The 27,992-nt window shown below is 42.6% G+C and overlaps 1 protein-coding gene across 5 annotated transcripts in view; it reads left to right on the top strand.

Moving 5' to 3' along the window:
* Nucleotides 1-27,992, top strand: part of pdlim5a (PDZ and LIM domain 5a) — a 270,252-nt gene that overhangs the window by 192,074 nt on the left and 50,186 nt on the right. For all 5 annotated transcript variants that reach the window (XM_060851758.1, XM_060851759.1, XM_060851755.1 and 2 more), the window contains one exon: nucleotides 22,222-22,406. In XM_060851758.1, coding sequence (XP_060707741.1) covers nucleotides 22,222-22,406 — 185 coding nt within the window. The remainder of the gene's footprint in view (nucleotides 1-22,221; nucleotides 22,407-27,992) is intronic.

Consider the following 27,992-nt stretch of genomic DNA (forward strand, 5'->3'; position numbering starts at 1 on the left):
AGAATCAACGTTTCAGGCAAAAGCTTTAAAGTGAAGGCCATTCAGCCCATCATCCCCTTCTGCACTCAGATCATCACTGCTATGTATCTGGACTCCTATTACTCACACCCTGTCCTATAGCCCTCAATAACTTCATTAACAAAACTCAGTACCCACTGATCATGGGTGATCTCAGCCTTTTGGTTCTGTGGTCCTTAAGGATCCCAAAGATTAATGCATCCATTTCAATGTTTAATTGAATAGCAGGTTTGATCGAATTACACATTTCCCCTCTCCTTTTGAGACAATGTACTTCCTGTGTTCAGGACCTGCTTACTCCTTTATTTATCTGAAGCACCTCAGTTAGAACACCGTCCAACCTTCCACAGTCAGCCAACTATAGTTAGACCGTGTCCATCTGGCCTATAAATTTAACCCATTTAAACACACCAATACCATCCTGGGCAATTTGCATTGAGTTCCCTGTCACGCCTTTACTGTGGAGTGCTCCAAACTCCATAGACTTCTTCAAATGGGGACATCTTTCAGAGTTAAGTTGCATTGGGAGATCAGTTGGACATTTTCATGATCAAAAGCATGTCTGGGCAACATGATTTGGAGATGCCAGTGTTGGACTAGGGTGTACAAAGTTAAAAATCACAACACCAGGTTATAGTTCAACAGGATTAATTGGAAGCAGTCTAGTTTTCAGAGCGATGCTCCTTCATCAGGTGATAGTGGAGGGCTCGATCCTAACACACAGAATTTATAACAAAAATTTACAGTGTGATGTAACTGAAATTATACATTGAAAAATTGATTAAGTATTTCATCTGTTTGAATACCATGATAGTTTCACTTCTTTCATGTGTAAATCACAAAACCTTTTTTTAAAAGTTGCATTCTCAGGTTAGCTGTTAACAATATGCTAACAATTGTCTGGCTATCACCCATTGTTAACAGCTAACCTGAGAATACAACTTTTTAAAAAAAGGTTTTGTGATTTACACATGAAAGAAGTGAAACTTTCATGGTATTCAAACAGATGAAATACTTAACAATCAATTTTTCAATGTATAATTTCAGTTACATCACACTGTACATTTTTGCTATAAATTCTGTGTGTTAGGATAGAGGCCTCCACTATCACCTGATGAAGGAGCATCGCTCCGAACGCTTCCAATTAAACTTTTTGGACTATAACCTGGTGTTGTGTGATTTTTAACTATGTCTGGGAGAGACTGCTGTCTCTGGTAAAAGAAGGAAAACAAGAAGAGTACAGATGCACGATCGAAGCAAGGGTGATTTGAGAAAAGAATCCACTTAGGACATGGGACACACTGCCGTGACGTATGGTGGAGGGAGGCTCAACGGAGGCATTGGATAAGTCTTTGGACAGAAATGGCGAACAGAGATAGGGGGAGAAGGCAGAAGATTGGCATGAGGTAATAGAAACAGGGCAGGCACCATGGGCCAAACAATTCAGAGAATTCTGTGATTGAAGACAATGGGAGCCATCGCAAATTGTGGGTTTTTATCCTTTGATTGGCAGAGTCAGCCAGAGATGCAGAAATGCTAATTCTGCTCCAACGTCTGATGTTTCAAGCATTCGAAGGGTTAAAGTTAATCCTGGGCAGCTGGATTATTTTAGAAAATGTGTTTTTTTTTTAAAGATGCATTTATGTTAGATCCTTCTCGCTGTTGTCACACTGATTACCTTCTTTATTTGCCTTCCACTAGGTGTGAGGGTCAGATCACAGCTTCTGCAGCCACCTCTGTCACTTCCCCAGCAACTGTTGAGAGACCAGTCAGTCCACCCTCTGGTCTTTCCACCTCCTGCTACCTCTTGGCCTCACCTCCTCTTCGGTACTGCAAGATAACCTTCACACAGCCAATTGCTCTCCCCCCCCCCCATGTTTGCGAGTTTGTACTGTTAGCGAATTTTGAAAAGATTTGTAGCACAGGTTGAGATTCTGGAAGATTCGTTTTCTAACGTTTCATCACCATACTAGGTAGTATCTTCAGTGAGCTTCCGAATGAAGCACCAGTGGTGTAGCCCACTCTCTATTTATATGTTTGAGTTTCCTTGGGTTGGTGAACATCAACTAGCCACAAAAACAACATGACCCTCTCTCACTAGTATCCTTACATACGGATGAGGAAGGACACCATTACGACTGGGACAACACATCCATCCTAGGACAAGCCAAACAGAGACACGCATGAGAATTCTGAGAAGCATGGCATTCCAACCAGAACTCTATCAACAAACACATTGACTAGGATCCTATTTACCACCCCCTGAGAAAAAGAACAGGAAATGACATCACCATAGAAAATGATGTCACGACAGGAAATGTCATCACCAACCCAAGGAAACTCAAGTATATAAATAGTAAGCTGGTTACACCATCAGTGCTTCATTTGGAGGCTCACTGAAGATATATGGTGACAAAACTTCTGAAAATGAACCTTCCAGTTCAGCAAGCAAACCTACATCCAGAATTTGCATTGCATTAAATTTGGGGGATAACAACATTTTCAAATTGAATACAATCTAGGGAAATGATTGCAGCCAAAATAGACTTGAAATTTGGTTTGATTTCATGTTTTTCTGAAAGTTCTTTTGTGCAGTCAGAGATGTAAAACTTTCAACAAAGCAGCTCAGTAGGACTTACTTATTGGTTTTAATGTCAATTGAGATTTTCCTTGATGTATGTAAGGGCAGTAATCTGGCAGTAATCAAATTTATTAATACAACAGAAAATGGATTTGCTGCCAATGTTAATAAGAATGCCCACTTCTCCACCCATGATTTAAGCTGATTTAATGTCCATGGAAATGACTTAGGATGGATCTCAACTCTTTCATAAGTCCATTGATGCAGACCAGTGAGGTTGTTTGTCAATTCAGTGTGTTCTGGTGTGAGAGGAACTCTTAAATTGTACCTAATGCCTACAAGACCCATGAAAATGAGGAGCCTTTCTTTGTGACCACTTTTGGCCAAGTCTCTCTGCTTCAACCCCGGAGTGTGCCCAATCTTTGGGGTCAGGGTCTACCACAGGCCAAATAAAACTTTAAACTATTTGTTTAAACAAAAAAAAGGGAATGTGAGTGTAAGTGATTGGGATCTCCTCATGTCCCTGATCCTTGAGGATGAGGTGATAGCATTGTGACAATGACACTGGGCAAGTAATCCAGGCACAACGGTTTATGTTGGAGGGACATTCATTTAAATCCTAACATAGTAATGTGTAGAAAAAAAAATCCAAGATTGGTTTTGTAATGGATATTTTCATTTAAAAAGCCCCACTTGGTTAACTAATGTCATTGACGGAAGTAATCTTACCTCCCCCGGCTTACCTATTCTGGCCTACATGTTACTCCAGAAGTGGACTGCCCCTCTGAAATCACTGACCTGTTTAAGAGCAGTTAGGTAAAGATGACAGCCAATGGTGGTCATGTTCCATGATAGAGTAAAGAAAAAAAAATCTCCTGATTCTGATTGTTTGTGTGGATGCGATTAGTGAATATATGATCCTTTTTTTGTATCAGCAAAAAATGCATTTGGCACTCAATCTATTTGCTTCAATTTTCTCGAGTCTTAATCAAATTAATCTTTTTTCTAGTTTATGTCTTTTACCTTTTATCATTCTTTGCTTCCTTCTCTTTAGAAAGACGTACCCGAACAATCCTTTAGATGCTTTACCCAAGTGTGCTCCACATCCACCCCCAATCAAGTGCGATCCAAAGACTGAAGCTTATGTTGCCTCTCTTTCTACTGTAAACATCAGAACAGCTAGGTAGAAATAGACTGTACATTATTCCGTTATCGAAGACTAGCTTTTCCAATGAGTGCCTGTGGAGTGAAAGCATTGCCTAAGTGATCGTGTATTATCTGTCAAAAGTATAGCCTTTGGCTGGAGTGGTGTGCTGGGAAATTTTCCTTGCCTTGTCCAATGCAGCAAGGTGACTTTAGGTAGTCCTGCCTTATTGCCATCCTGAGGTAGAGATGCCAGTGTTGGACTGGGGTGGACAAAGTCAGAAGTCACACGACACCAGGTTAGAGGTGAAAGTGAGGACCGCAGGTGCTGGAGATCAGAGTTGAAGAGTGTGGTGCTGGAAAAGTGCAGTGGATTAGGCAGCATCCGAGGAGCAGGAGAGTCGACGTTTTGGGCAGAAGCCCTTCATCAGGAATCTGTGTTCTGTGTAAAATTCATTCCTGATGAAGGGCTTATGCCCGAAACATCGATTCCCCTGCTCCTCAGATGCTGCCTGACCTGCTGTGCTTTTCCAGCACCACACTCTCAAAACAAGATTACAATCAGTTTTAATTGAAGTCACCTGACGAAGGAGCAGTGCTCCGAAAGCTTGTGATTTAAAGTAAATCTGTTGGACTATAACCTGGTGTTGTGTGAATTCTGGCTTTATTACCAGCCTGAGCACCAACCTGTGTGCAGAGAAGGAAAAATAAACTTGCATTTCATACAGCGACTTCCACCAGCCCTGGATGTCCCAAATACTTTACAACCAATGAAGAACTTTTGAAGTGTTATCGTGTTGTGATGGAGGAAATATTGCTGCTAATTTGTGCACAGCAAGACCCACAAGCAACATGATGATGTTCAGATTTTTGAAATACTTATTGTGGAACAAGCATTGGTCAGGACACGAGGAGGGAAAGGACTGTCCCGCTGTTTTGCAAAGTAATGCAATGGGATGTTTCACATCTTTGTAAGAGGGTTTGAGTGGACTGTATTTGTCCAGATATCCATAGATATATGCTGGAATGGTTTTGCGGATGAGTTGTCTTATATTTGGGGCGGCGCAGTGGCTCAGTGGTTAGCACTGCTGCCTCTCAGCACCAAGGTCCCAGGTTCGATTCCAGCCTTGGGTGATTGTCTGTGTGGAGTTTGCACATTCTCCCCGTGTCTGCGTGGGTTTCCTCCGCATCCTCCAGTTTCCTCCCACAGTCCAAAGATGTGCAGGTCAGGTGGATTGGCTATGCTAAATGCCCATAGTGTTAGTTGCATTAGTCAGAGGGAAATCGGTCTGGGTGGGTTACTCTTCGGAGGGTTGGTGTGGACTTGTTGGGCCGAAGGCCTGTTTCCACACTGTTTCCTTTCTGGTCGGTAACTCATTAATCTTTTTGGAAAGAAGCCTTTGAAATTTCTGATGAAGATAAGAAAGCACTGAATCTCGTGTCGGGTGTGACTAACCTCACTGGCGTTGAAGTGCATGTTTTCAGATTTCTTTTCAACGAGTTGTATTTTGTATGAAAAGATTTGTCAATGTAACGGAAGAGGTGACTTCAAAGATGCCTTCAATCCTGCCAAATCTTCCCCCTACTGCACCCGGAATTGATCCTTGTCCTTTAGATGATGGGAAGCATTCAGTGGCGGTACAAACCTGTGACGTTTCAGCGCTCGCTACCCCACCATCGACCTCCATCTCTGTCGATCCTACAAAGGATGCAGATCCGGCCATCTGTACTCCTGTCATCTCCGAAAGGTACAGAGATTGAGAGCATGCAGAGCCCAGGCTAACACTGGGAGATAAGTCAAAGAGCACCAAAGGAGGGTGGAGATTTGAGAGAGCTGTGCAAGTCCATGAGGAGTTTAGATAGAGTAAGTGAGGGTGAACTACCTTCATTGGCCTACTGGTCAGTTACCAAGGGACACCAATTAAAGCAATTAGCAAGGAGGCGATAATTGGCTTTACTCAACACGTTGTGAACTGGCTTGTGTTATCTGAAAGGGTGATGGAGGTAGATTCAACAATAAAAGTGAATTAGACATGTAACTGACCAGAAGAAATCTGAGACCGGTTAGGTTTACCCTACTGATGTTGTGTTGTTGCAATAGTAATCCTGCTCAGTACGAGAGGAACCGCAGATTCAGACATTTGGTGTATGTGCTTGGCTGAGGAGCCAATGGTGTGAAGCTACCATCCGTGGGATTATGACTGAACGCCTCTAAGTCAGAATCCCAGCTAAATGTGATGATACCCTAGTGCTGCGGATCACTGGTTGGCCTGGAATAACCGACTCCGGGCGGTGCGTAGAGTCATTCGATTCCGGTCTGGAGTGTGGCCGTATGGGTGTCACCTCTCTCCTTTAATCACACCTCATGTTCATGGGGAACCTGGTGCTAAATCATTCATAGGCAACCTGATTCTGGCTCAGGGCTTTGTAAGTTGCAGAGCAGCTTCCTCGCTGCGATCTATTGAAAGTCATCCCTCGAGCCTTTTATTTTTTAAAAAAAAAGAAAAGATATCTGCAGGGCAGTGTGGAAACAGCAGGGAGAGGCTAATTGATTAGTTCTTTTAAAGAGCCAGCACAGGCTTGATTGGCCAAATGGCTTCCTGCACTGGATAATTCAATTAGTTAACTTTCTATTGAAAGTAACATAATAAGATTTTTCAATGCAGTTTTGAATATATTTGTCAGGTACACCGTCTCTCCCTCGCGTCACTCTCGCCAGCTCCTCCACTTTGCCACCCCTCTCTACCTTGCCCTCCACGTCATCCTGACCTATCCCGCTCCCCACCCTTCTCTGTCCTCCCCATCTTTGTCTCACCCAAGCTTCTAGCCTCCTCCACCCAACCTCCATTCCCCCTCCCTCCCCACTCACAGCCTTTCATTTTTCTCCGACCCCTAGCCTACCTATCCCACCAATGCTGCAGGCTTATTCACCTCACCCTTCTCCCCTCACCCTCTCTACCCCAACCCTTTCTTTTTTCTCTATCCTTCGCCAATTCTTATTCTACACTTGTGTACTTTTTCTCTCCCTCCCTGTCTTTTTCTTCCTTTGGCTCCTCTATGCAGGCAAGTTTTGGAAAATCCACTTGAAGCGTTGCCAAAGTCGACCCCACCTCTTCCACCCGTGAAACAAAGCCCAGAGGCTAAGAACGCGGCTGCTATGATCACTGCTGTACTCACTGCTCAAGCCAGGTATTCTGCAATCATCACTGCAAGATTTGTTCTTGTTGGCTTCAGGATATTTGCAATATTCACTTGAGAACAGGAGTAACCTAAACTGGGCCTTTGTGTGCCCTTCACCGTTTTACATCATGGAGTATTATAGCATAGAAAGAATCTCTTCAGCCCATCATGTCCATGCCAGCCCATCTCTTCAGCCCATCAAGCCTCTATTTATTCCAATCTGACTGTGTTCATCAAAATGCTGCTTAAATGTTGTGATGTTTCCTGTCTCTATTGCCCTTTAAGGCACAGAGTTCCAAATATCAACTGTCTCTCCGGGTGAATGGAACTCTCTTTAAATTCCCTTACTTTAAATCAGTGCCCCCTACTTATTGACCCCTCTACTGAGTGTGGGGGGTGGGGCAGTGATGTTTATTCCTGTCAGCCCTAAATAGGCCCCTCATCATTTTGTGGCTCCATTCAGTCAGATTGTGACTGACTTAACTCACCTCTGAACCGAAGTTCCTTCTCTTTCAGCTGCAAATGTGTTGCTGGTCAAAGCACAGCAGGTTAGGCAGCATCTCAGGAATAGAGAATTCGACGTTTCGAGCATAAGCCCTTGAAGGGCTTATGCTCGAAACGTCGAATTCTCTATTCCTGAGATGCTGCCTAACCTGCTGTGCTTTGACCAGCAACACATTTGCAGCTGTGATCTCCAGCATCTGCAGACCTCATTTTTTACTTCCTTCTCTTTCACACTAGTCTCACTCATTTGAAACAGTAACAAGTTTGATGTTTAACTTTCTTAACTTAAAAAAAAGTGTGAAGTGATGGTTAATGAAGTAACTATGAAATGATGTTGTCTCATCTTTAAACTGCCCTGACTCCTGTGTGGAGTGTGGATCAGACAGAATCCTCAAACACCTCACCCACAGACTAATACTTTTTCTTGTTGAAAAAAAGCTCTTCACCTATTCTGTTTCAATCTGCTTTATGTCTTTTCTTTGCTGATCCTATTTTCCTTTACATGTGTTCCTTTCTTTCTGCAATTTTATTTTGGGGGAAAACAAACTGTCCATCAGACTGTCTGAACCTGCTGTCTCTCCATCCCTGCTGGATGCCCTCCTCATCACACCGGTTATAAAACCTCTGCCTACACAACCCTTCACATTGCCCAAGCATCAGTCCACCAGCTCTTTATTTATGCCGAAGACCAGGAGGTAAGGAAAGGTCAGCATGGTGTGTACTTCCTCCGATGGAAGATTTACAAAGCTGCAGAATAATTGTGATGTTTTGGATCTTGCTGGAGAAAGGGGTGTGTTGCTGAAGCTCACTTTCGCCCCCCCCAGGACAAACGCAAAAATGCCAAATTTTGAGTTGGCTTGCCAATCGATCAAGGGACAACGGTCACCGATTTGTGTACTGCCGCACTCACTTCCGGTTTCTCACACCACAGCCATGTGCAGACCTTCAACATCCACACTGTGGCTGCAGACATTAGTGAGAATGTGAATCTGCACCCTTCTGTCCTGGGGTATAAATTGTTGTGACTGTTTGGAATCTGGCATTCTTGTCTGTGTCCTTGAGGAGCGCAAGGCTAAAATCTACAGGGACGCATCCCTCTTTTCAACAAGATTCGCACTTTGTAGGACTCCGCAACCAATTATGTCTTAATTTCATGAATATCACTTCATATTGAGTCAAAATTGTAAGTTTACCTCAGGCAGAGGTCTCCTGTAGTTGGGCACCCAACAGACTTGCTTCATTCCCCACCCCCCACTGAAACAAATAGTGTGTGAGCCATGTAGTTTGCTCAGAGAGGCTATCAGAAATGCAGGAGAATAAGATCATTTAGCACCCTGAGACTTCTATCCCACCATTCAAGGAGATCTTGGTTAATTTGGAATCTAACTCCATAAACCTACCTTTGCCCCATATCCCTTAATATTTTTGGCCAAGAAAAATCTTCTCAATTTCAGTTTTAAAATGAATAATTACCCATTGTTAATTGTGAATTGTAGAATACAGTTCTAACCTTCCACAACATCTGTGTGAGGATGTGTTTGGTTATTTCACTCCTGAAAGATGTGACCTTAACAATTGGCTTGTACCTCTCCAGCTCCAACCTACAGAAGTAGTTTCTCTCTACCTGCACTCTCCGGTCTTACTGTCTTGAAAACCTCCAATTGATCACTGCTTACATTTCCAAATTCCACAAAATTCAACTCTTGTTTGTTTAATCTCTCCTCATGGCATACCAGCCAGGTATCTTTCTAGTAACTCTGACTGGTTTACAGAATTGGCCCTTTTAGTAGGATTTGATGCTGTATTAGTTGTGATATCTGTAGTTGTAATTCTGGAAGCCTTCCAGTCATAGAGATGTACAACACAGAGACAGGCTCTTCGGTCCATGATTAGATTAGACTTACAGTGTGGAAACAGGCCCTTCGGCCCAACAAGTCCACACCGACCCGCCGAAGCGCAACCCACCCATACCCCTACATTTACCCCTTACCTAACACTACGGGCAATTTAGCTTGGCCAATTAACCTAACCCGCACATCTTTGGACTGTGGGAGGAAACCGGAGCACCCGGAGGAAACCCATGCAGACACGGGAAGAACGTGCAAACTCCACACAGTCAGTCGCCTGAGTCGGGAATTGAACCCGGGTCTACAGGCGCTGTGAGGCAGCAGTGCTAACCACTGTGCCACCGTGCCGCCCTTGTTGACCAGATATCCTAACCCAATCTAATCCCATCTGCCAGCACCCGGCCCATATCCCTCTATCCCTTCCTATTCATATACCCAGCCAGATGTCTTTTAAATGTTGCAATTGTACCAGCCTCCACCACTTCCTCTGGCAGCTCATTCCATACACACACCACCCTCTGCATGAAAAAAATGTCCCTTAGGTCCCTTTTATATCTTTCTCCTCTCACCTTAAACCTATGTCCTCTAGTTTTGGACTCTCCTACCCCAGAGAAAAATCCTTGGCAATTCACTCTATCCATGCCCCTCATGATTTTATAAATCTCTATAAGGTCACCCCTCAGCCTCCAATGCTCTCGGGAAAACAGCCCCAGCCTATTCAGCCTCTCTCTCTGGCTCAAACCTTCCAACACTGGCAACATCCTAGTAAATATTTTCTGAACCCTTTGAAGTTTCACAACATCCTTCTTATAGCAGGGTGACCAGAATTTTATGCAATATTCCAATGGTGGCCTAGCCAATGTCCTGTACGGCCACAATATGACCTCCCAACTCCTATACTCAATGCTCTGTCCAATAAATACCAAATGCCACCTTCACTATCCTATTCCTGTGACTCCACTTTCAAGGAACTATTAACTTGCACTCCAAGGTCTCTTTGTTCAGCAACACTCTCCAGGGCCTTACCATTAAGTGTATAAGTCCTGCCCTGATTAGTCTTTTCAAAATACAGCACCTGATGTTGATCTAAATTAAACTCCATCTGCCACTCCAGGGCCCATTGGCCCAGCTGATCAAATGTCCCGTTATAATCTGAGGTAACCTTCTTCGCTGTCCACTACACCTTCAATTTTGGTGTCACCATTACTAACCTCACCACAATAAATGCCAAAAACAGTGGATCCTGCACTGATCCTTGTGGCACACTACTGCTCACAGGCCCCCAGTCTGAAAAGCAACCCTTCACCACCACCCTCTGTCTTCTACCTTCGCACCAGTTCTGCATTCAAATAGCTAGTTGTCCCTCTATTCCGTGAGATCTAATGTTGTTCACCAGTCTATCACAAGGAAACTTGTCCTATGCCTTACTGAAGTCCATATAGATCATGAGCCCTGCTCTGCCCCCATCAATCCCCTTCTTTACTTCAAAAAACCCAATTAAGTTAGTGAGATGAGATTTCCCACACACAAAGCCATGTTGACTATCTCTAATCCGTACTTGCCTTTCCAAATACATATAAATCCTGTTCCTCGGGAATCTTTTCAACAACTTACCTACCACTGATGTCAGGCTCACCAGTCTATAGTACCCTGAAGTTTCCTTACCACCAGGAGAAAGTGAGGACTGCAGATGCTGGGGATCAGAGTTGAGAGTGTGGTGCTGGAAAAGCACAGCAGGTCAGGCAGCATTTGAGTGCAGGAGAATCGATGTTTTGTGCATAAGTTCTTCATCAGGAAAGAGCTTATGCTTCAAACGTCGACTCTCCTGTTCCTCGAATGCTGCCTGGCCAGCTGTGCTTTTCCAGCACCACACACTTTTTCCTACTACCAGTTAAGCCAACCTCCAGTTTTCCAGCACCTCACCTATGGTCCTTTCTCTCCTTGGCAATTCACATGTCTAACTGATAAAGACAGATTTCTGTTTGTCAATCCTTTTGATATTATAATTGCCTCTTCTGTTAATGTCTGTGTTACATTCAACCATTCATCTACTTGAGTCCTTTTTGCCCCGTTCAGTTATGTGAGTCTATACCACAGCTCCACCTCTCCAACTTTGGATATCAAGGGATATATAGTGTAGGAAAAGCCCCAGCACTTAGTCTGTGGATGTTGGCACAATCTATTGGAGAGTTTTGCACTTACCTCTCTTTTGTGTGGAAACATTGCTTTCTGAATGCACAGCCTCTGAAGATTGAGGTTATGTTTCCTTTGATTCTTATTCTGCCCAACTAGAAAAAGTTGTTAATGCACTCCATTGAAGATTTGTTTAAATGTTCAAACCTGACTAATTGGTTCTTTGATTAATCCAGTTGGTTGGAGGGCTGGTTTGATGTGATGCCAGCAAGTATGCGTTCAATTCTGGCACTGGCTGAGATTTCCAGAAAGGCATTTCTCCCTCTCAGCTGCTCCTGTTCTCTGAAGCACGGTGACCTTCAGGTTAAACCAACACTGGTCATCTCTCTCAAATGAGAGAGAGCAGCTCTTTGGGACTTTAATTACTGTGCTGGAAAATGAAGTTTATCTGATGCTGAGATGGTTGGTTCACCTTCTTCATTCACTTCAATTCCCTCTCCCGATCTGTATGAACAGCCACTAGGAGGATATGTGAAGGGAAAGGGGAATGAAATCAGATGACTCCATACCCGTAAGACCTGACCAAACATGCACAGCTCCTAGAGGGCTGAATACTGTTAAGGATTTCTGTCCAGCTATGGTCAGCATGCATGTGGCATTTAGCCAATGTAGGTGTCACTTATATATCATGTTGTGTGTGAACAGGTAGCAAGGATAAATGTACCAACTATTTCAGCTTTGGATTCCGCCAGGTTCGTTGCTCTGCAAGGCTGCTAGATCGCACTTAAAGGCCAGTTAGCAAATGTTAGCACTCTGACTGGAGCTCTCCGTTGTACCGGCCTGTCCAAGACTTTTTTCTGGTTTCTTGTTTTTTTTTTGGAATACAGAAGTACAATTGTTAAAGAAGTTTCCTTTCGAACAAGTGTTTTCATTGAGCAGCTGAAAACTCTTCAGGGAAGTGTGAAGAAATGTATTGAAAGGCAGTGACTGCTTGGCATGGTTTGACAAGATTTGATCAGTTGATAAACTATGAAGCAATGGCAGGCAGTGGATACCCTTTAAATTGTGAGTTAGGAAGGCAACAAGAAAAGTGTGTAAAACTCTTTGCACCTTAATTTCACAAACATGAGCTCACAAGAAACTCTGCTGATTGGACCCTAACTTATGCCAAATTTCATTCACTGTGCTCATTGCACTATGTTGGATCCCAGTCCATTGGTGCCTCAAGTTTAAAGACTCTTATCCATTTTCAGATTCTTCCATGACCCCATGCTTTAATATTTCTTCGAAATCCTCCTTCCAAGATCTCCACACTCCTCCATTTCTGGCCTCTTTCATGTCCCACCCCAATTCCACTCTGACCTCATAGTCTTTGAGGACCATTGGCTGAAGCATATTTTGCATCCTTCCAGATTTGACTTTGAGTGCAATAATTTCAGATTGTAACCACTACTGTGACCATTTCCACTGAGCACACTTTGTTGTTTAACGCCCACGTTTACCTTGCACCATTGATGAAAATCACACACTACCGGGTTACAGTCCAACAGGCTTATTTGGAAATGCAAGCTTTCGGAGTGCTGCTCTTTCATCAAGTACCTAGTGAGGCAAGATCATGGGACACAACATTTGTAAGTAAAAGATTAAAATGTCATACAACTGATACAATTGACCAGTTGTATACATTGCAATGCACTGAGCTTTTGCTATAAAGTCTGTCCTATGTATCCTGCCCCACTAGCTACCTGACTAAGGAGCAGTGCTCTAAAAGCTTGTACTTCCAAATAAACCTGTTGGACTATAACCAGATATTACGTGATTTTTAACTTTGTCCACTGCAGTCCAACACTGGCTCCTCCACGTCATTGTGCCATTGAAACTTTGCTTTTGTTCTTTCGCACTATCCCTACCTTCCCCCACCCCGATATCCCCCATTCTTTACTTGCTTCAAAGCTCTTCAAATCTCTGTCACCTTCCAGTGCTGATGACAAGTTGTCCACCTGAAATGTTAACTCTGTTTCTCTGTCTCTACTGATGCTGCCTACCCAGCACTCTCTCTCTCTCTAATTTAGAGATTCTAACAGTTTGAAGGGGCTGTTAGCTCAGTTGGCTGATTTGTGATGTAGACAGATGCCAGCAGGATGAATTCAATTCCCATCCTGACTGAGGGCATCAATCCCTCCCCTCGAGAGAGCAGCCCTATGGTCCCCTTGGATTCTGGCAAATTTACCTTACAATGTAATATTTAGAATATTTTACAAGTAGCTAACTCTATTAGTCTTAGAATTACTTTGAGGGGGAAAGAAATGTACAAACTTGATTCTTGCAGAAAAGAAAGAGGTGTTGCCAAGGCTTCCCATGTTGCATTTCATCAGGACAAACATAAGAATGCACTGAATTTTGGCTATTCTTGTGTTTTCCAGATGAGTGAATGACTAAAAGCTGAGACAGAATGTCTTCCTTTCTAAGTGTTGTTACAGGAAAAATGTGCCTGCCTTTATGTGTGTGAAAGGGGGTGTGCACGTGCAACAGCAGACTAATTCCATTAACACCATCCCACTTTGCTTGGTTTTATGGCCCAGTTTTGATTTACAAACACTATGTCCCTCTTTTGGGATTAATCACAACTGTGATGTGTCCTTTGAGCAGCTGGACCATGCAGTGTTACCACATTAAATGGCTGAGCTGTGAAACTGACATTCTTGGTTTATTGGGCAGTGAACAGGTGCGATAACAGAGATTAGCTCCTTTGAACACCATGTGAAATGCCAGGCGAGCTGCAGATAAGACTGAGTGTGTGTTAGAATCATAGAATAGAATCTCTACTGTGTGGAAACAGGCCCTTCAGCCCAACAAGTCCATTCTGACCCTCTGAAGAGTAACCCACCTAGACCCATTCCCCTACATTTACCCCTGAGTAGTGCACCTAACCTACACATCCCTGAACACTATGGGCAGTTTACCATGGCCGATTCACCTAACCTATGCAGGAGGAAACTGGAGCACCAGCAGGAAACCCACACAGGCACAGGGAAAATGTGTAAACTCCACACAGTCAGGCACCTGAGACTGGAATCGAACCCGGGTCCCTGACGCTGTGAGGCAGCAGTACTAACCACTAACCTCCCAACTTCTGATGCTTAACATCCAGTTTGCTTTTCTCTTCAGTTCCTGTTCCAAAGTCTTCCTCGTGAATACTTTACAAAATGGAGTAATTGTAAAGGTAGGATAGAGAAAATTGTGCCTCCGAGTTATACTTCTGTTTTCAGCACCTATACATTACTTGGGACTGTTGTGGAGGAGTAGATATTGATTTTACAATTTATCTTTTTGATTCCATGATAATATTAAAGAAAAAAAAATGGGGGTTGGGAGGCAATAGCCTCATGGTTTATCACTGGATTGTTAATCCAAAGACCCAGGTAATGTCCCGGGGACCTGGGTTCAAATCCCGCCATGGCAGATGCTGGAATTTGAATTCAATTTTTTAAAAATCTGATACTGAGAGAATTTATGAACCATCCTCAATTGTTGGAAAAACTATCTGATTCACTAATGCTATTTAATAGCATTTTCTTCCATTTAGGGAAGGAAACTGCTATCATACCGACATGTGACTCCAGACACAAAGCAGTGTGGTTGATGCTTAACTGCCCTCTGGGCAATTAGGGATGGGTAATAAATACTGGCCTAACCATTGATGTCCTTATTCCATGAACAAATAAAGAAAAAAGGGGAGAAAGGCCATTCAGCCCCTCGAGCCTGTAGTGCCATTCCAAAGCATCATGGTTGGTCTACCTCAACATCATATCCTCACTCTATCCTTATTGAACTACCAAAGCAGGTCAGAGGCTAGGGATCTTGCAGTGAGTAACTCACCTCCTGATTTCTACTAATAACAAAGCACAAGTCAGGAGTGTGATGGAGTGTTCCTCACTTGTTTGGATGAGTGCAACTCCAACACCATCCAGGTAAATACAGCCTGCTTGATTGGCACCACACCCACCAGCTTTAACATTTACTCCCTTCACCACCAATGCACAGTGGCAGCAGTATGTACCATCTGCAGTAACTTGCCAAGACTCCTTCAACAGTACCTTCCAAACCTCTGGGCTATATGGGGTAGAGAAACCACTAATGCAGGCACATGGACACACCACACCAAGCTCCCTTCTAAACCTCTCCGCTCTATCCTGACTCAGAAACTTATTACTGCCATTACTTCAGTGTCACTGGCTGAAAATTCCTGAAACTTCCTCCCTAACAGCACTGTGGCTGTACCTACACAAACTGCAACAGCTCAAGAATGCAGGTCACCACCAACTTCTCAAGGGCAAATGTGGATGGACAATAAATGCTGGCTCAGTCTGTGACACCCACATCCTGTGAATTAATTAAAAGAGGAAGATCTCTGCATTCCACTAATATCCCAAAAAAAGTCTTTATTTTCGCCATTCCAAGAGCCTTTAATGTGTTCTAACATGGAGCATCTTCTAGACTGTGCAGTCATATCTCGCATGTATTCAAACCATTGCAATAGCCTCTATAATGCAGCTGGATGTCAACGTTTGACTTGGAAAGTAGAAAATAACTGTGTGTTGCATCTGGCAGACTTTGACTGTCATTGCAGAGTAACTATTAATGGCTGCAGGATATGCGTTTGTGCCTGTGATTCACCCCACACAGCAGGTCAAATTGAAAGGAGTCTGAGTGCTGTGATCAATGTAGTCACCCAGCAATACAGAGGCATTCTAATAGCAATACCCTGCTGAAGGGATTGACCGTCTTCACTATTTAAAGCTCAAATTTGTGAATACCTATTAACCAGCACATCCCTTTGGAAGGGAACTGGATGAGACTCCCAAATCTGTATGTGCTTTTGTAAATTTGCACCAAGAACCTTTGGCTGGAACTTGCACCTTCAGAAAGTTTCATCATGTCAAACTTAGTTTAAATGGAGTGAATGGTGGCTCAATGGTTAGCACTGCTGCCTCACAGCACCGAGGACCTGCATTCAATTCAATCCTCGGGTGACTGTGTGGAGTTTGCACATTCTCCCTGTATCTGCGTGGGTTTCCTCCCACAGTCCAAAGATGTGCAGTTAGGTGGATTGGCCCAGGAATGTGTGGGTTAGGTGGATTGGCCATGGGAGCTGCAGGATTACAGGGATGAGGTAGGGTGCTGGATCTATGTGGGATACTTTTTGGAGGGAAGGTGGATCAAATGGCCTATGGGATTCTGTGAAATGATGGGACTGTACATATGGGGCAGCAGTGGTATAGTGATAATGTCTGGGATTCCTGAAGAAGGGCTTATTCCCGAAATGTCGAATCTCCAGTTCCTTGGATGCTACCTGACCTACTGCACTTTTCCAGCAACACATTTTCAGCTCTAATGCCCTGGGAACATGGGTTCAAATCCCAGGATGGCAGCTGGTGAAGTTTGAATTTAAAAATAATTTGGACCAAAACATTAGCCTAATGGTGACCCTGGAGCCATTGGTTAAACACTTGTCTTCAGACTGTATGTCTGCATGCTACAACTCACACGTGACTTTCAGAAAGCCTCACTCGTGATGGGGGCGTGTAATGCAGCGAGTGTAAATATCGGAAGCAAGTCTCTCAGGTCAGTATTATGTGGGCACAGAACAGGAGGTAAGGGGATATTTCCCTCCCTGCTGTCTCTAATGTTCAAGCCCTGCACTTTGTCTTCTCAGCCTGGGTACAGAGTAGATGCTTTCCTCAACAGAGAGAAGGGAAAAGTTGAGGAAGTCGCCCAGTATCGCTCTTGAACATCTTAACAATATGAGAATGGGTTTTACAACCAGGTCTACCCAAGTAAAGGAAAAGGAGGGGGTGGGGAGGCAGTTGGTGTTAAAGTGTCCAAAATTAAAATTCTGACCTCACTTCAGCTGTTCTTTTGAATCATCTTTCTACTGTGTACCTATAATTGCATTTTTTCCCTTTCTCTGACCTCCCTGTTTTCACAGTGTTACGTGGCATGAATCAGTTTTCTGTTCAGAAAAGTCCTCTGTCAGACAGCTTTCAATCTCACCAATTAAGTCTGCAAAGCCTAGGTAATATTTCTCAGTCTTTTCCTGGAATAGTATAATCTTGGCCTGGTTGGGCCATCTCGATTTAACTAACCTGGAGAAATGCTGAACTGGATAGTTGTCCATGTTTGCAAGTTCCTCTTCAGGCCTTCCCCACCCCCTCCCGATTTCTGTCATCTTATCCAACCTCAAAATACTCTGAGATCTCTACAATGTGTGTTCCCAGGTATAATAATTCATAAAATGTTTCATGTTAGAAAGGGCAACATTACAAAGGAAGCAAACTTGTATTCTGTGGCACAGTGCTGTGCTGTTCACACAGATATATTTTTTCAGAGTCAGTAAGAGGGTGCACATGCTCATTATGTCATTCTTCTCAGTATAATATTATGCTGTATCTCAAAATCAAGAGGTAATATTCATTGCTTGTTCACTAATTGCCAAATTAGAGTTTCCATACAAGGTGATAATATTGATGGAAAACAAAAATTCTTTCACATACTCAGCAGGTCAGAACACATCTACGAAGAGAAACACAATCATTGTTTCACTTCAGTGTCCACTGCCAGAATATTTGGACGAATAGCGGAATGCACATACATGTGTGTACATCACATGTACCTCTGTGTGTGCGTGTGCATACCAGTTTGTTCGTGTGCATGTATACCCATGTACGTACAGGTCGTTGTGGTATAATGCACATTTCATTAACACGAATTGACTATAACGCTTTTGATGAATTGTGGGCACTTTTTGATAATGCAAACTTTCTACTGAATGGTAGAGTGATTTTCTATTGGGGATCTTTTATAGCACAATTTTCCATAGCACAGGGTTGCAGAGCAATGCAACTGTCGCATTATTACAGAACAACTTGTAAATGTGTATGCATGCTTGCATGCCTGTTCATGTGTACGTGTACCCATTTGTGAGTAAATGTGTTTGCACACCTGTATCTGTGCCTGTGAGTGAGTATCTTTCTGTCTAGTTACACATGCATTCAGACATCAGATGCTCAGATGTAGCTGGGAGTGCAATAATGACTTTCTTTTCCCTTTGTATTGCCTTTAGTTAATACCATTCATGACTACTGGACATTTTAAACAGCTTTACAGCCAATGAAAGACTTTTGAAGAGTCTTCACTGATTTTTTTTTTGCATCGCAAACACCCACAGACAGCAGTGTGATTGTGGCCAGTCAGTTTTATGTGATGTTGGGCGGCATGGTGGCACAGTGGTTAGCACTGCTGCCTCACAGCGCCAGAGACCCGGGTTCAATTCCCGCCTCAGGCGACTGACTGTGTGGAGTTTGCACGTTCTCCCCGTGTCTGCGTGGGTTTCCTCCGGGTGCTCCGGTTTCCTCCCACAGTCCAAAGATGTGCAGGTCAGGTGAATTGGCCATGCTAAATTGCCCGTAGTGTCAGGTAAGGGGCAAATGTAAGGGTAGGGGTATGGGTGGGTTTCGCTTCGGCGGGTCGGTGTGGACTTGCTGGGCCGAAGGGCCTGTTTCCACACTGTAAGTAATCTAATCTAATCTAAATATATATTGACCAGGACAGTGGGAAAATTTCCTTGCTTTTATTTGAAATAGTGTCAAACGATGGGCAGCATGGTGGCTCAGTGGTTAGCACTGCTGCCTCACAGCGCCAGGGACCAGGGTTCAATTACCGCCTCGGGTGACGGTCTGTGTGGAGTTTGCACATTCTCCCTGTGGCAAAAGTGAGGGCTGCAGATGCTGGAAACCAGAGTTTTGATTAGAGTGGTGCTGGAAAAGCACAGCGGGTCAGGCAGCATCTGAGGGCCAGGAGAATCGATGTTTTGGGCAAAATCCTATTCCTGATGAAGGGCTTTACCCGAAACGTCGATTTTCCTGCTCTTCGGCTGCTGCCTGACCTGCTGTGCTTTTCCAGCACCACATTCTCCCTGTGTCTGTGTGGGTTTCTTCCCACAGTCCAAAGATGTGCGGGTGAGGTGAATTGGTCATGCTAAATTGCCCATAGTGTTAGGTGCATTAGTCAGGGATAAATACAGGGATGGGGAATGGTTCTGAGTGAGTTACTCTTTGGAGGGTCACTGTGGACTTGATGGGCCGAAGGCCTGTTTCCATACTGTAGGGAATCTAGTCGAATTGTTCACATCCCACCAGGAGTGCAGAGGTGTGCAGCAGTGCAGATTTATATTTAAGAACTACCTGGAAAAACTGAAAGATTTTGAACTATTTAAACATTTTCTAAATAAATAAGGTTTTTAACCATATGATTTCTCTGAAAACTGAAGCCTACAGTTTAATATGTGCAGTCAATTACCTGGAAGTTAGATGATTTTGGAGGAAACACAAATAAAAGATTTTAGGGAGCTAACAGGTGAGGTTTATGGCCCTTTATTGTTGGAAGATCTTGGATCTGAAAGACAATGGGGCTCTCTGTGCAAGTGGCTGCCTAACAACCCTTTCTGGACTTTCCTTTCTAGTTTTTAATAAAGATAATTAATAAAGAAGTAACCCTTGGAATTCAAGTCTCTCTTCCTCTCTGTGAATGTTCCAAATACAAATATTTCTGATGACTTTATAAATCCCAAAGTACAGAACTGTGACCATTTCTGAATTTGGAGATGCCAGTGTTGGACTGGGCTGTACAAAGTTAAAAATCACACAACACCAGGTTATAGTCCAACAGGTTCCAATTAAATCTGTTGGACTATAACCTGGTGTTGTGCGATTTTTAACCATTTCTGAAGATTTGGATCCCATTTGCCTTCACTCTGAGTTGAAAGTTTTACCGTGAACCTAATCCTATTGATTTCATTGATATGATTCCCAGGAGACTATGACTCTGATCTTTGCTTCCAGCCCCTTGGCTAGCAGGGGCGTTTATTTCCTCTGCTCTCCTTTCTTTACAAATATTTGCAGAGACTGTTGTCTTTTTGTTGCGAGTGTGTCTGTGTTTGGGATTAGGAGGGAATATAGATCGAATTCTGGGATTATAGTTCTGTTGTTACCTGGTGTTTGCCATTTGTTTTGCAAATAAGTTTTGTTTTATTATAAATGGATTATTTTCTGAGTTAATTAGAGAGGCTTGGGAAAGCTCCCTTCATTCTGGATAATGTACAAAAGAGAAGCAATTGTCCATTTTTATGATTGAATCAATGATGTGTACTAATGGCGTGAAGCTCCATTATCTGTGCAGTTGTCCCATCACTATCAAAACAGAGGAGCCTCTGGTTTGATCCAAAGAACAGTACCTCTGACAGGGCAGCACACCGTCAGTGTTACTGCTGATCTTTTGATTTTTGCACTCAAATTCTCAAACCTTCAAACTCAGAGGCAAGATTGTCATCAACTGAGCCTATGTTCACAACTCAACTGCAAATGCTAATCCAGTTGTAGTAGCAATTGGGAGTTACGACACGGGTATTATATAAAGGGTACATATTTGACTGTGGTTCTAGGACAAGATAGTCATGGATAAATGCAATGAAGTCAAGAGTTTTCTTTGGCCAGCGAGTGGTGAAAATGCAACTTCCAATCGCATGGAGTCGTTAAGGTGAATGACATAGATATGTTTAAGGGGAAGCTAGATAAGTACAGGGTAGGATGACAAAATAGGATCCGTTGACTTGGTGGATGAAATGAGATAGAAGGAGGATTCCTGTTTGCATGAACACTGAATGAATGGCCTGTTTTAGTGTGTACTGTAAGTAATATGCAAGAGGCTAAGAGAGCACAGGGGATTATTAGCTTTATAAATAAGACTCCTAATATTGAAAAACAATCAAGTAATGTATGATCTTTCTAGATCTGTAGTCAGGCTTCAAGATGAAATATGGTGGCTGTAATATTGTATTTAACTCTGAGCATCAAAGCACTGTGGGTGTACTCACACCCCGATGGACTGCAGCAGTTCAAGAAAGCAGCACCTTCCCAAGGATAGTTAGGGATGAGCAATAAATGCCAGCAATGTCCACGTATCATGAACACATTTTAAAAAGAACATGCCTTAGGAAGGTACAGTGAAGGTTTACCAGGCTGATGTAAGGGCAGACTGCGTAGCGTCAGAGGTTAATAGAGACCCAATGGAGCTGTTCAGAATTCTAAAAGGTTTTGAAAGAGCAAGCTGACAGAAATTTTCCTCTGTCAAGGTGATGTATTACAATTCACTTGGAGAATTTGAGTCGCCATGGCATCCTGGATTTTTACCAGCATGTTATAGCCTGGAGTTATGGATTGTGCATCTGGTTCTGGTAATGTAGGCTGGAAATGGATCCATTCTGACGAGAGAATGAATAACATAAAAGTGTTTTTTTTTCCCCTATCCCTTATTGTGTGTTTCTTGAGTGGAGAACATGATCTACATCCTTCTCCATCTTCCCAACATGACTCAGTTTATGCAAAACACTTGCTTCTAGTTCAAAGCTGAGGCTGCACCTTAATAAAGACTGCGCTGGCCTTTCTTGACATTATCCAACCACAAAAGCATTGCAGCTTTGTTGCAATTTCCGTTTCCACCTTGAACGCTAATATTTGCTTTTCAGATCAGATATAAAGTGACTGCTCTTTGACTTGTAAGTATTATGGAATCCATTCCACCAGGACCTACAAACCAACTTATGTTCACTGCTGAAAAGGGTCGACCAGTCTGGCAGCATCCGTGGAGAGAAAGCAGACAGTTGTTAATTTTCCAGCAATTTCTGTTTTTGTTTCTGATTTCCAGCATCTGCAGTTCTTTTTGCTTCTTTATAACCAATTTCTGTTGCTCTTTTCACAGTGGGGATGCTGTGGATGTTCCTCAGCCCATTGGCCCAGCCACGGCTTCTGTCAAGCCCATGTCGAAGATGCCCAGTGGGGTCTGTCACACCTCCCCCGTTGCTGCTGTGTCCAGCCCAACCTTCAAACCTAGTGGAGTTGCCGGATCTACCAGGCCAGCAGGTTGGCAAGCTGCCAACTCAGCAGGTAACATGCAATTCAGTTTGTTTTAATATTTTTAAATTGCGGATAACTTCTATGGATAAAGACTCTCATTGGCTTGTGAAATGATCATCTCTTATAAAAGTCGAACCACTTCCAAGATTTGCTAAAAATGCACTCGTATCTCATGTACCTCCTTAAAGCCAACTCCAAACATTTAGTCAAAAATTTCCAACTCGCTGAACTTAAATCTGCTCGCCACTGAATTCAAATGTGCTTGTAAGCAAACCTACTTGATAAAATAGAACAGCACTCATTGAATTACAGCATCATAGAGTGTGGAAGTAGACCATTCAGCCCCTCATGTCTGAACAGGCTCTCTGAATGAACTTTGCAACTTAGTGCCACTCTCCACCTGGAAGCAGGCACATTGATCCTATTCAAAAAAATCATCTAATGCCCTCTTGAATGACTCTGCTGAATCTGATTGGAGACCTCGGTTTTGGACTGGGGTGTACAAAGTTAAAAATCACACAACGCCAGGTTATAGTCCAACTGGTTTATTTGGAAACACTAGCTTTCGGAGTGACGCTCCTTCATCAGGTGGTTCTCCAAAAGCTAGTGCTTCCAAATAAACCTGTTGGACTGTAACCTGGTGTTGTGGGATTTCTAACCCTGCTTAACCTGTCACCACGTCCAACAAATACATTCCAGATACTTGTAAATAAATATATTCTCGCATCACATTTGCTTCATTTTATACATTACTTTAAATCTCTAACTCACTGGTTCTCAAACACTTTACAAGTGCAACTAATTTCTCCCTGTGATATTGAAAACTTGTGTCAGGTCTGCTCTTGGCCTCCTCCTTTACAAGGAACGCAGTCTCAATGTCTCCGATGTTTCTTTGTAACTGAGGTTTCTCATCCCTGGGTACCATTCTTGTAAACCCTTCTATTTAATGTGTTCACATCCCTCCTGAAGTGTGACACCCAGAATTGAATGTGATACTTCAGCTGAGATTGAGCTGGGGTCTTATCCAGGTTTATTATAGCGACCTTGCTCTTGTGCTCTATACCCAATAGTAGGTCATCTCTGGCAACTTAAACAAAAGCAAGGCATTCAACTTCATCAAATTCTTGCTTGTGCATCAACGTCGAGCCCCTACTTTATTTGATTCAAAATTTCGTCTTAAAAATATACATTTATATGATATCAACCTGAGGGCCAGCTTCAGGGTCAGTTTTTTATATTGTTACAGCTCCACATTATCTTTTGCAAAGGTTGTGCATGTTGACCATTTCCTTCCAATTCAAATATCTTCCTTAAAGCAACAATTCTTTTAACACTCCTCCTAATTCCAACCTCTTTGTCATTCCCAGTTTTAATCACTGCTACTTTGGCGCCAATTACCGGATCCTTACTCTCAGGAATATTCTCCCTCGACTTCTCAATTCCTCCATCTCAGTTTCCACGTTTAGAACACTCCCTAAAACTGAGGTGTGTGACCAAACTTTTGGATATCTGACTAAATAACCCAATAGCTCAGCCACAAAAGGAGTGGTTTCATAATACTTGCTGTGGGATGATTAATTATATTAAAGATACAACATAAAAATAAGTTATTGTTGACGAAAAGTTTATTCAGACATTTTCAAAATAGTAACAATTTCACGTGGGTGAGATATTTAGCATTAAGCAAGTAACGTAAATCTGATTAGAAACACAAATTGCTGTAAATGTCCAGCATCTGTGAAGGGGAAGAGAACTCATGAAGAAAGGGACTGATAGCTATCTGATAGAAGAAGGAAATAGAATCTGAAGTCAGGGGGTTCCTATCCGAGAAGCAGCAGGGAACTAGTTATTAAAACAAAAGTTAGAATAAGTACGATTTTGTTATCAATGGTTTATTCTGTTTTAATCTGCCCTCCCATCCAATGGCTTGTGAGTGGCTAGATGTAATATAATTGCCTCATTGAGAAAACAAAACGTGTTGTGTTTTAGTTTTTATTATCTTGCACTAATCAGGACAGAATTGTAAGAATGCCAATTTTCAAAGGGAACAACAATTTATCCTGCATGAGCTACAGGTGGACTTTGATTGGTCAAGGCATTGCCAAGGAGATTGCACCAAAGAGCAGTTGTCCCTTATGCTTTTGTTTAATTGACAAAAGTGCAAAGCATGGGAAATGCAGCTGATTAAATTTCTCCAGTCGATGACCTCTCATCTAAACCTCAGCAGATTTCTTCTATCTGCCTCACAGCGCCAGAGACCCGGGTTCAATTCCCGCCTCAGACGATTGACTGTGTGGAGTTTGATGTTCTCCCTGTGTCTGCGTGGGTTTCCTCCGGGTGCTTCAGTTTCCTCCCACAGTCCAAAGATGTGCAGGTCAGGTGAATTGGCCATGCTAAATTGCCTGTAGTGTTAGGTAAGGGGTAAATGTAGGGGTATGGGTGGGTTGCGCTTCGGTGGTTCAGTGTGGACTTGTTGGGCCGAAGGGCCTGTTTCCAGACTGTAAGTAATCTAATCTAACCTAAGATCTTGAGACGGTTGTTCGGAAAAGAGTGTAGCTTGGGAAAGTGAATTCAGTTAGTTACCTGATCAAAAAGGGGAAGGGAAATAGACAACATTTAAGGTGAACGAGAGCCAGGAAATGCTTGAAAGGTTCAGCAGTTCAGACAACAGTTGTGGATAAAGAAGCATAATTAAAATTTCTTGGCAAAGAACTTGCATTAATAAATTGCTGTTGTTTTAATCTACATCATAGATCAGGCATTAGAATAATGAGAGTCAATTTCCCATTTTTTTCTTAAAATTCATTTATGGGGTGCCACAGTTTCTGGCATTTATTGCTCATCCCTAATTGCTCTTGAGATGGTGGTGATGGGCTAACTGGCTTGCTGAAGGCCATTTCAGAGGGTAGTTAAGAGTCAACTACGCGGTGTCACAAGACCAGAGATGAGCACCACATTTCCATCCTTAAAGGACATCAGAAAATCAACTTATTTTTCAGCAATCCTACAGTCTCATGGTCACCATTACTGAAACCAAATTTTAATTCCAAGTTTGTTAACTGAAATTAAATCCCTGATGTGGTGGGATTTGAACCATGTCCTCAGAACATTAGCCTGGACCTCTGGATGACTAGTCCAGTGAAATTCCCACTATACCGTCATCCTCCCACCTTCAGTGTGTTGTTGTAAAAGACCAGATGACCAGCATTAACAATTTGTTGTACAGGACAACCTGGGTGCAATTATTTTTTTGTTGGAAAATTTGACTGGAGCCCAAATATTTATTTATGTATTAATGGGCTATGTATTTACAACAATGTCATACACATACACCAAATGTTCTTCACCGCTAGGAAACATTGCTGCATAGCAACTAAGGATTTAACATAATTTAACAACTGAAAATATATTTTGACTTTAAAATCCAGCAAGCATGATGTATGTTGAGCAGGCGATGAGTGTACTGCTGAATATTTTTATCTGAAGGGCTACATAAAAAATCGATCTAATCATTGACCAATTGGCTGGCTGCAAATCACTTTTTTAAAAAAACCCTTAGCTTTGGTACAAACTGTTCTTGTGAATCAGCAACATCTTCCTAGAATTGTGGAAAACTGATGGAGCAATGCTTTATTTTGAGCAAACCTTTCCCACCGGGTGTCTGTTCAATGTCTTATCACATTACCACATTTTTAAGAGTGTTCTCCAGCTGTTCTTTCACTGTGACAAATTCCAGAAACAGTTTAAGATGCAGCAAATTGGACAGAGCCATCAAATGAAAGTGAAGGATAGTTTTGTTCGTGTCTCATGAGTATCCTAACAGAATTCTTGTACTAAGGTACAGGGCTTGTGAAGCTCAGGGATATGTGTTTTTCTACTCATTGATGCTCACTGCAAAAACCTTAGGCTGGTTGCAACACACAGGTAGGCCATTTGGCCAGTTGTATGCATGCCAGCTCCCTGAAGGATGACTCATCCTTCACTCACAGCCCTGCAAATGTGTCCTCCTTGGTCAATGATCTAACTTCCTGTTGGAAGCCATGTTTGAATCCATCTCCCTCACACTCTCACGTTAATGATAATGGCTGAATCAGTCACTTGCCAAGGATTGATTCACTCTGTGGGTTAGTTTATTCAAAACAGTGAAACACATCGTAAGTTGTGTAGCAGACATTACAACGAACCATCTGATTGCGGTGTGTGCAATTTGCAAACTCATTATGGACAAACTGATAGCAGTGGCAATTATGCTAGGTTTTGAAACTTCTAGATCTGGTGAAGAGTCATACAGGACTCGATATTAACTCTGTTTCTCTCAACACGTATGCTGCCAGAACTGCTGAATTTCTCTCGTGCTTTCTGCTTTCTGACCCCTCATGGTTTGAACTCCTCTATCAATTCTCCTCTGAATCGGCCCTTCTTAAAAAGGGAACAACCCTTCTTCTAACAAACTGCTCACACAATTGAACCTCTTCAACCCTGCATCGGTTCATGTAAATCCTTTCTGTGCCCTGCTATACCCTTCATATCCTTCTGAAAGTGTTTTACCTCTAAGTGGATATAATATCCCAGTTGAAAATGAACTGGAGTTTTAGAAAGCTTTCAGAAAATCTCCTTGCTTTTGTGCCCTATTTATAAAATCCAGAATCATGTACACCCTTTTAACCACTTTCTCAACGTTTCCATTGATTGCCAATAGGAGTGCAGGAGCAGATGTGCCTGTTATTAATGTTGTTGCTCCTTGTGTTTCCCACTACATTCTGCTATTTCCCAAATACCTGTGTTAAATTTAATTTACATATTACACATTATATCTGTTAAGTGTTACTTACCAGCCTGATACAGCCTCTTAAAATCAATCACTAACTTTCTCCCAGTTCCCAGTAACTCCCAAGTTTTGTATTGTCTGCATATCTTGAAATTGTGTTTTACAAATCATATTGAGGACTATTTCAAGTAAACAAGATAAGACCACAAAACCTAGAAGCAGAAGTACGGCATTCGGCCCATCAAGTGAGATGTGCTATTCAATGAGATTATGGTTAATCTGATAACCTTCAACTCCACTTTCCTGCTCTTTCCTGATAACCTTTGATTCCTTTACTGATTAAAAATCTCAACCTTGAACATTCTTAATGACCCAGCCTCCACAACCCTATGTGGTTAAAAAAAATTCCATAGATTCGCTATCCAGTGAGAGAATAAATTTTTCCTCATCTCTGTCTAAAATATGCACTCCTTTATTCTGAGATTATACCCTCTGGTCCTAGACCCTCCCACAAGAGAAAACAACATCTCCACATCTCTCCTGCCATGTCCTCTCTGAACCTTGTGTGTTTCACTGAGGCTACCTCTTACTCTTCAATATTTCAATAAATACAGGCCACTGTATTCACCCCATGGGACAGTCCCTCCATATGTGCTAGGCAGAAGTGGGTACTGCAGATGGTGGAGATTAGAGTGGTGCTGGAAAAACACAGCAGGTCAGGCAGCATCCGAGGAGCAGGAAAATCGAAGTTTTGGGCAAAAGCCCTTCTCCATAAATGCTGCTAGCCTTTTCTGGACTGTCTCAGTTATCCTTCCTTAGGTAAGATGTGATTGAAGGTCAACATATGT

Source organism: Hemiscyllium ocellatum, chromosome 36 (genome assembly GCF_020745735.1).
Source record: "Hemiscyllium ocellatum isolate sHemOce1 chromosome 36, sHemOce1.pat.X.cur, whole genome shotgun sequence".
In the NCBI taxonomy this organism is placed as follows: Eukaryota; Metazoa; Chordata; class Chondrichthyes; order Orectolobiformes; family Hemiscylliidae; genus Hemiscyllium; species Hemiscyllium ocellatum.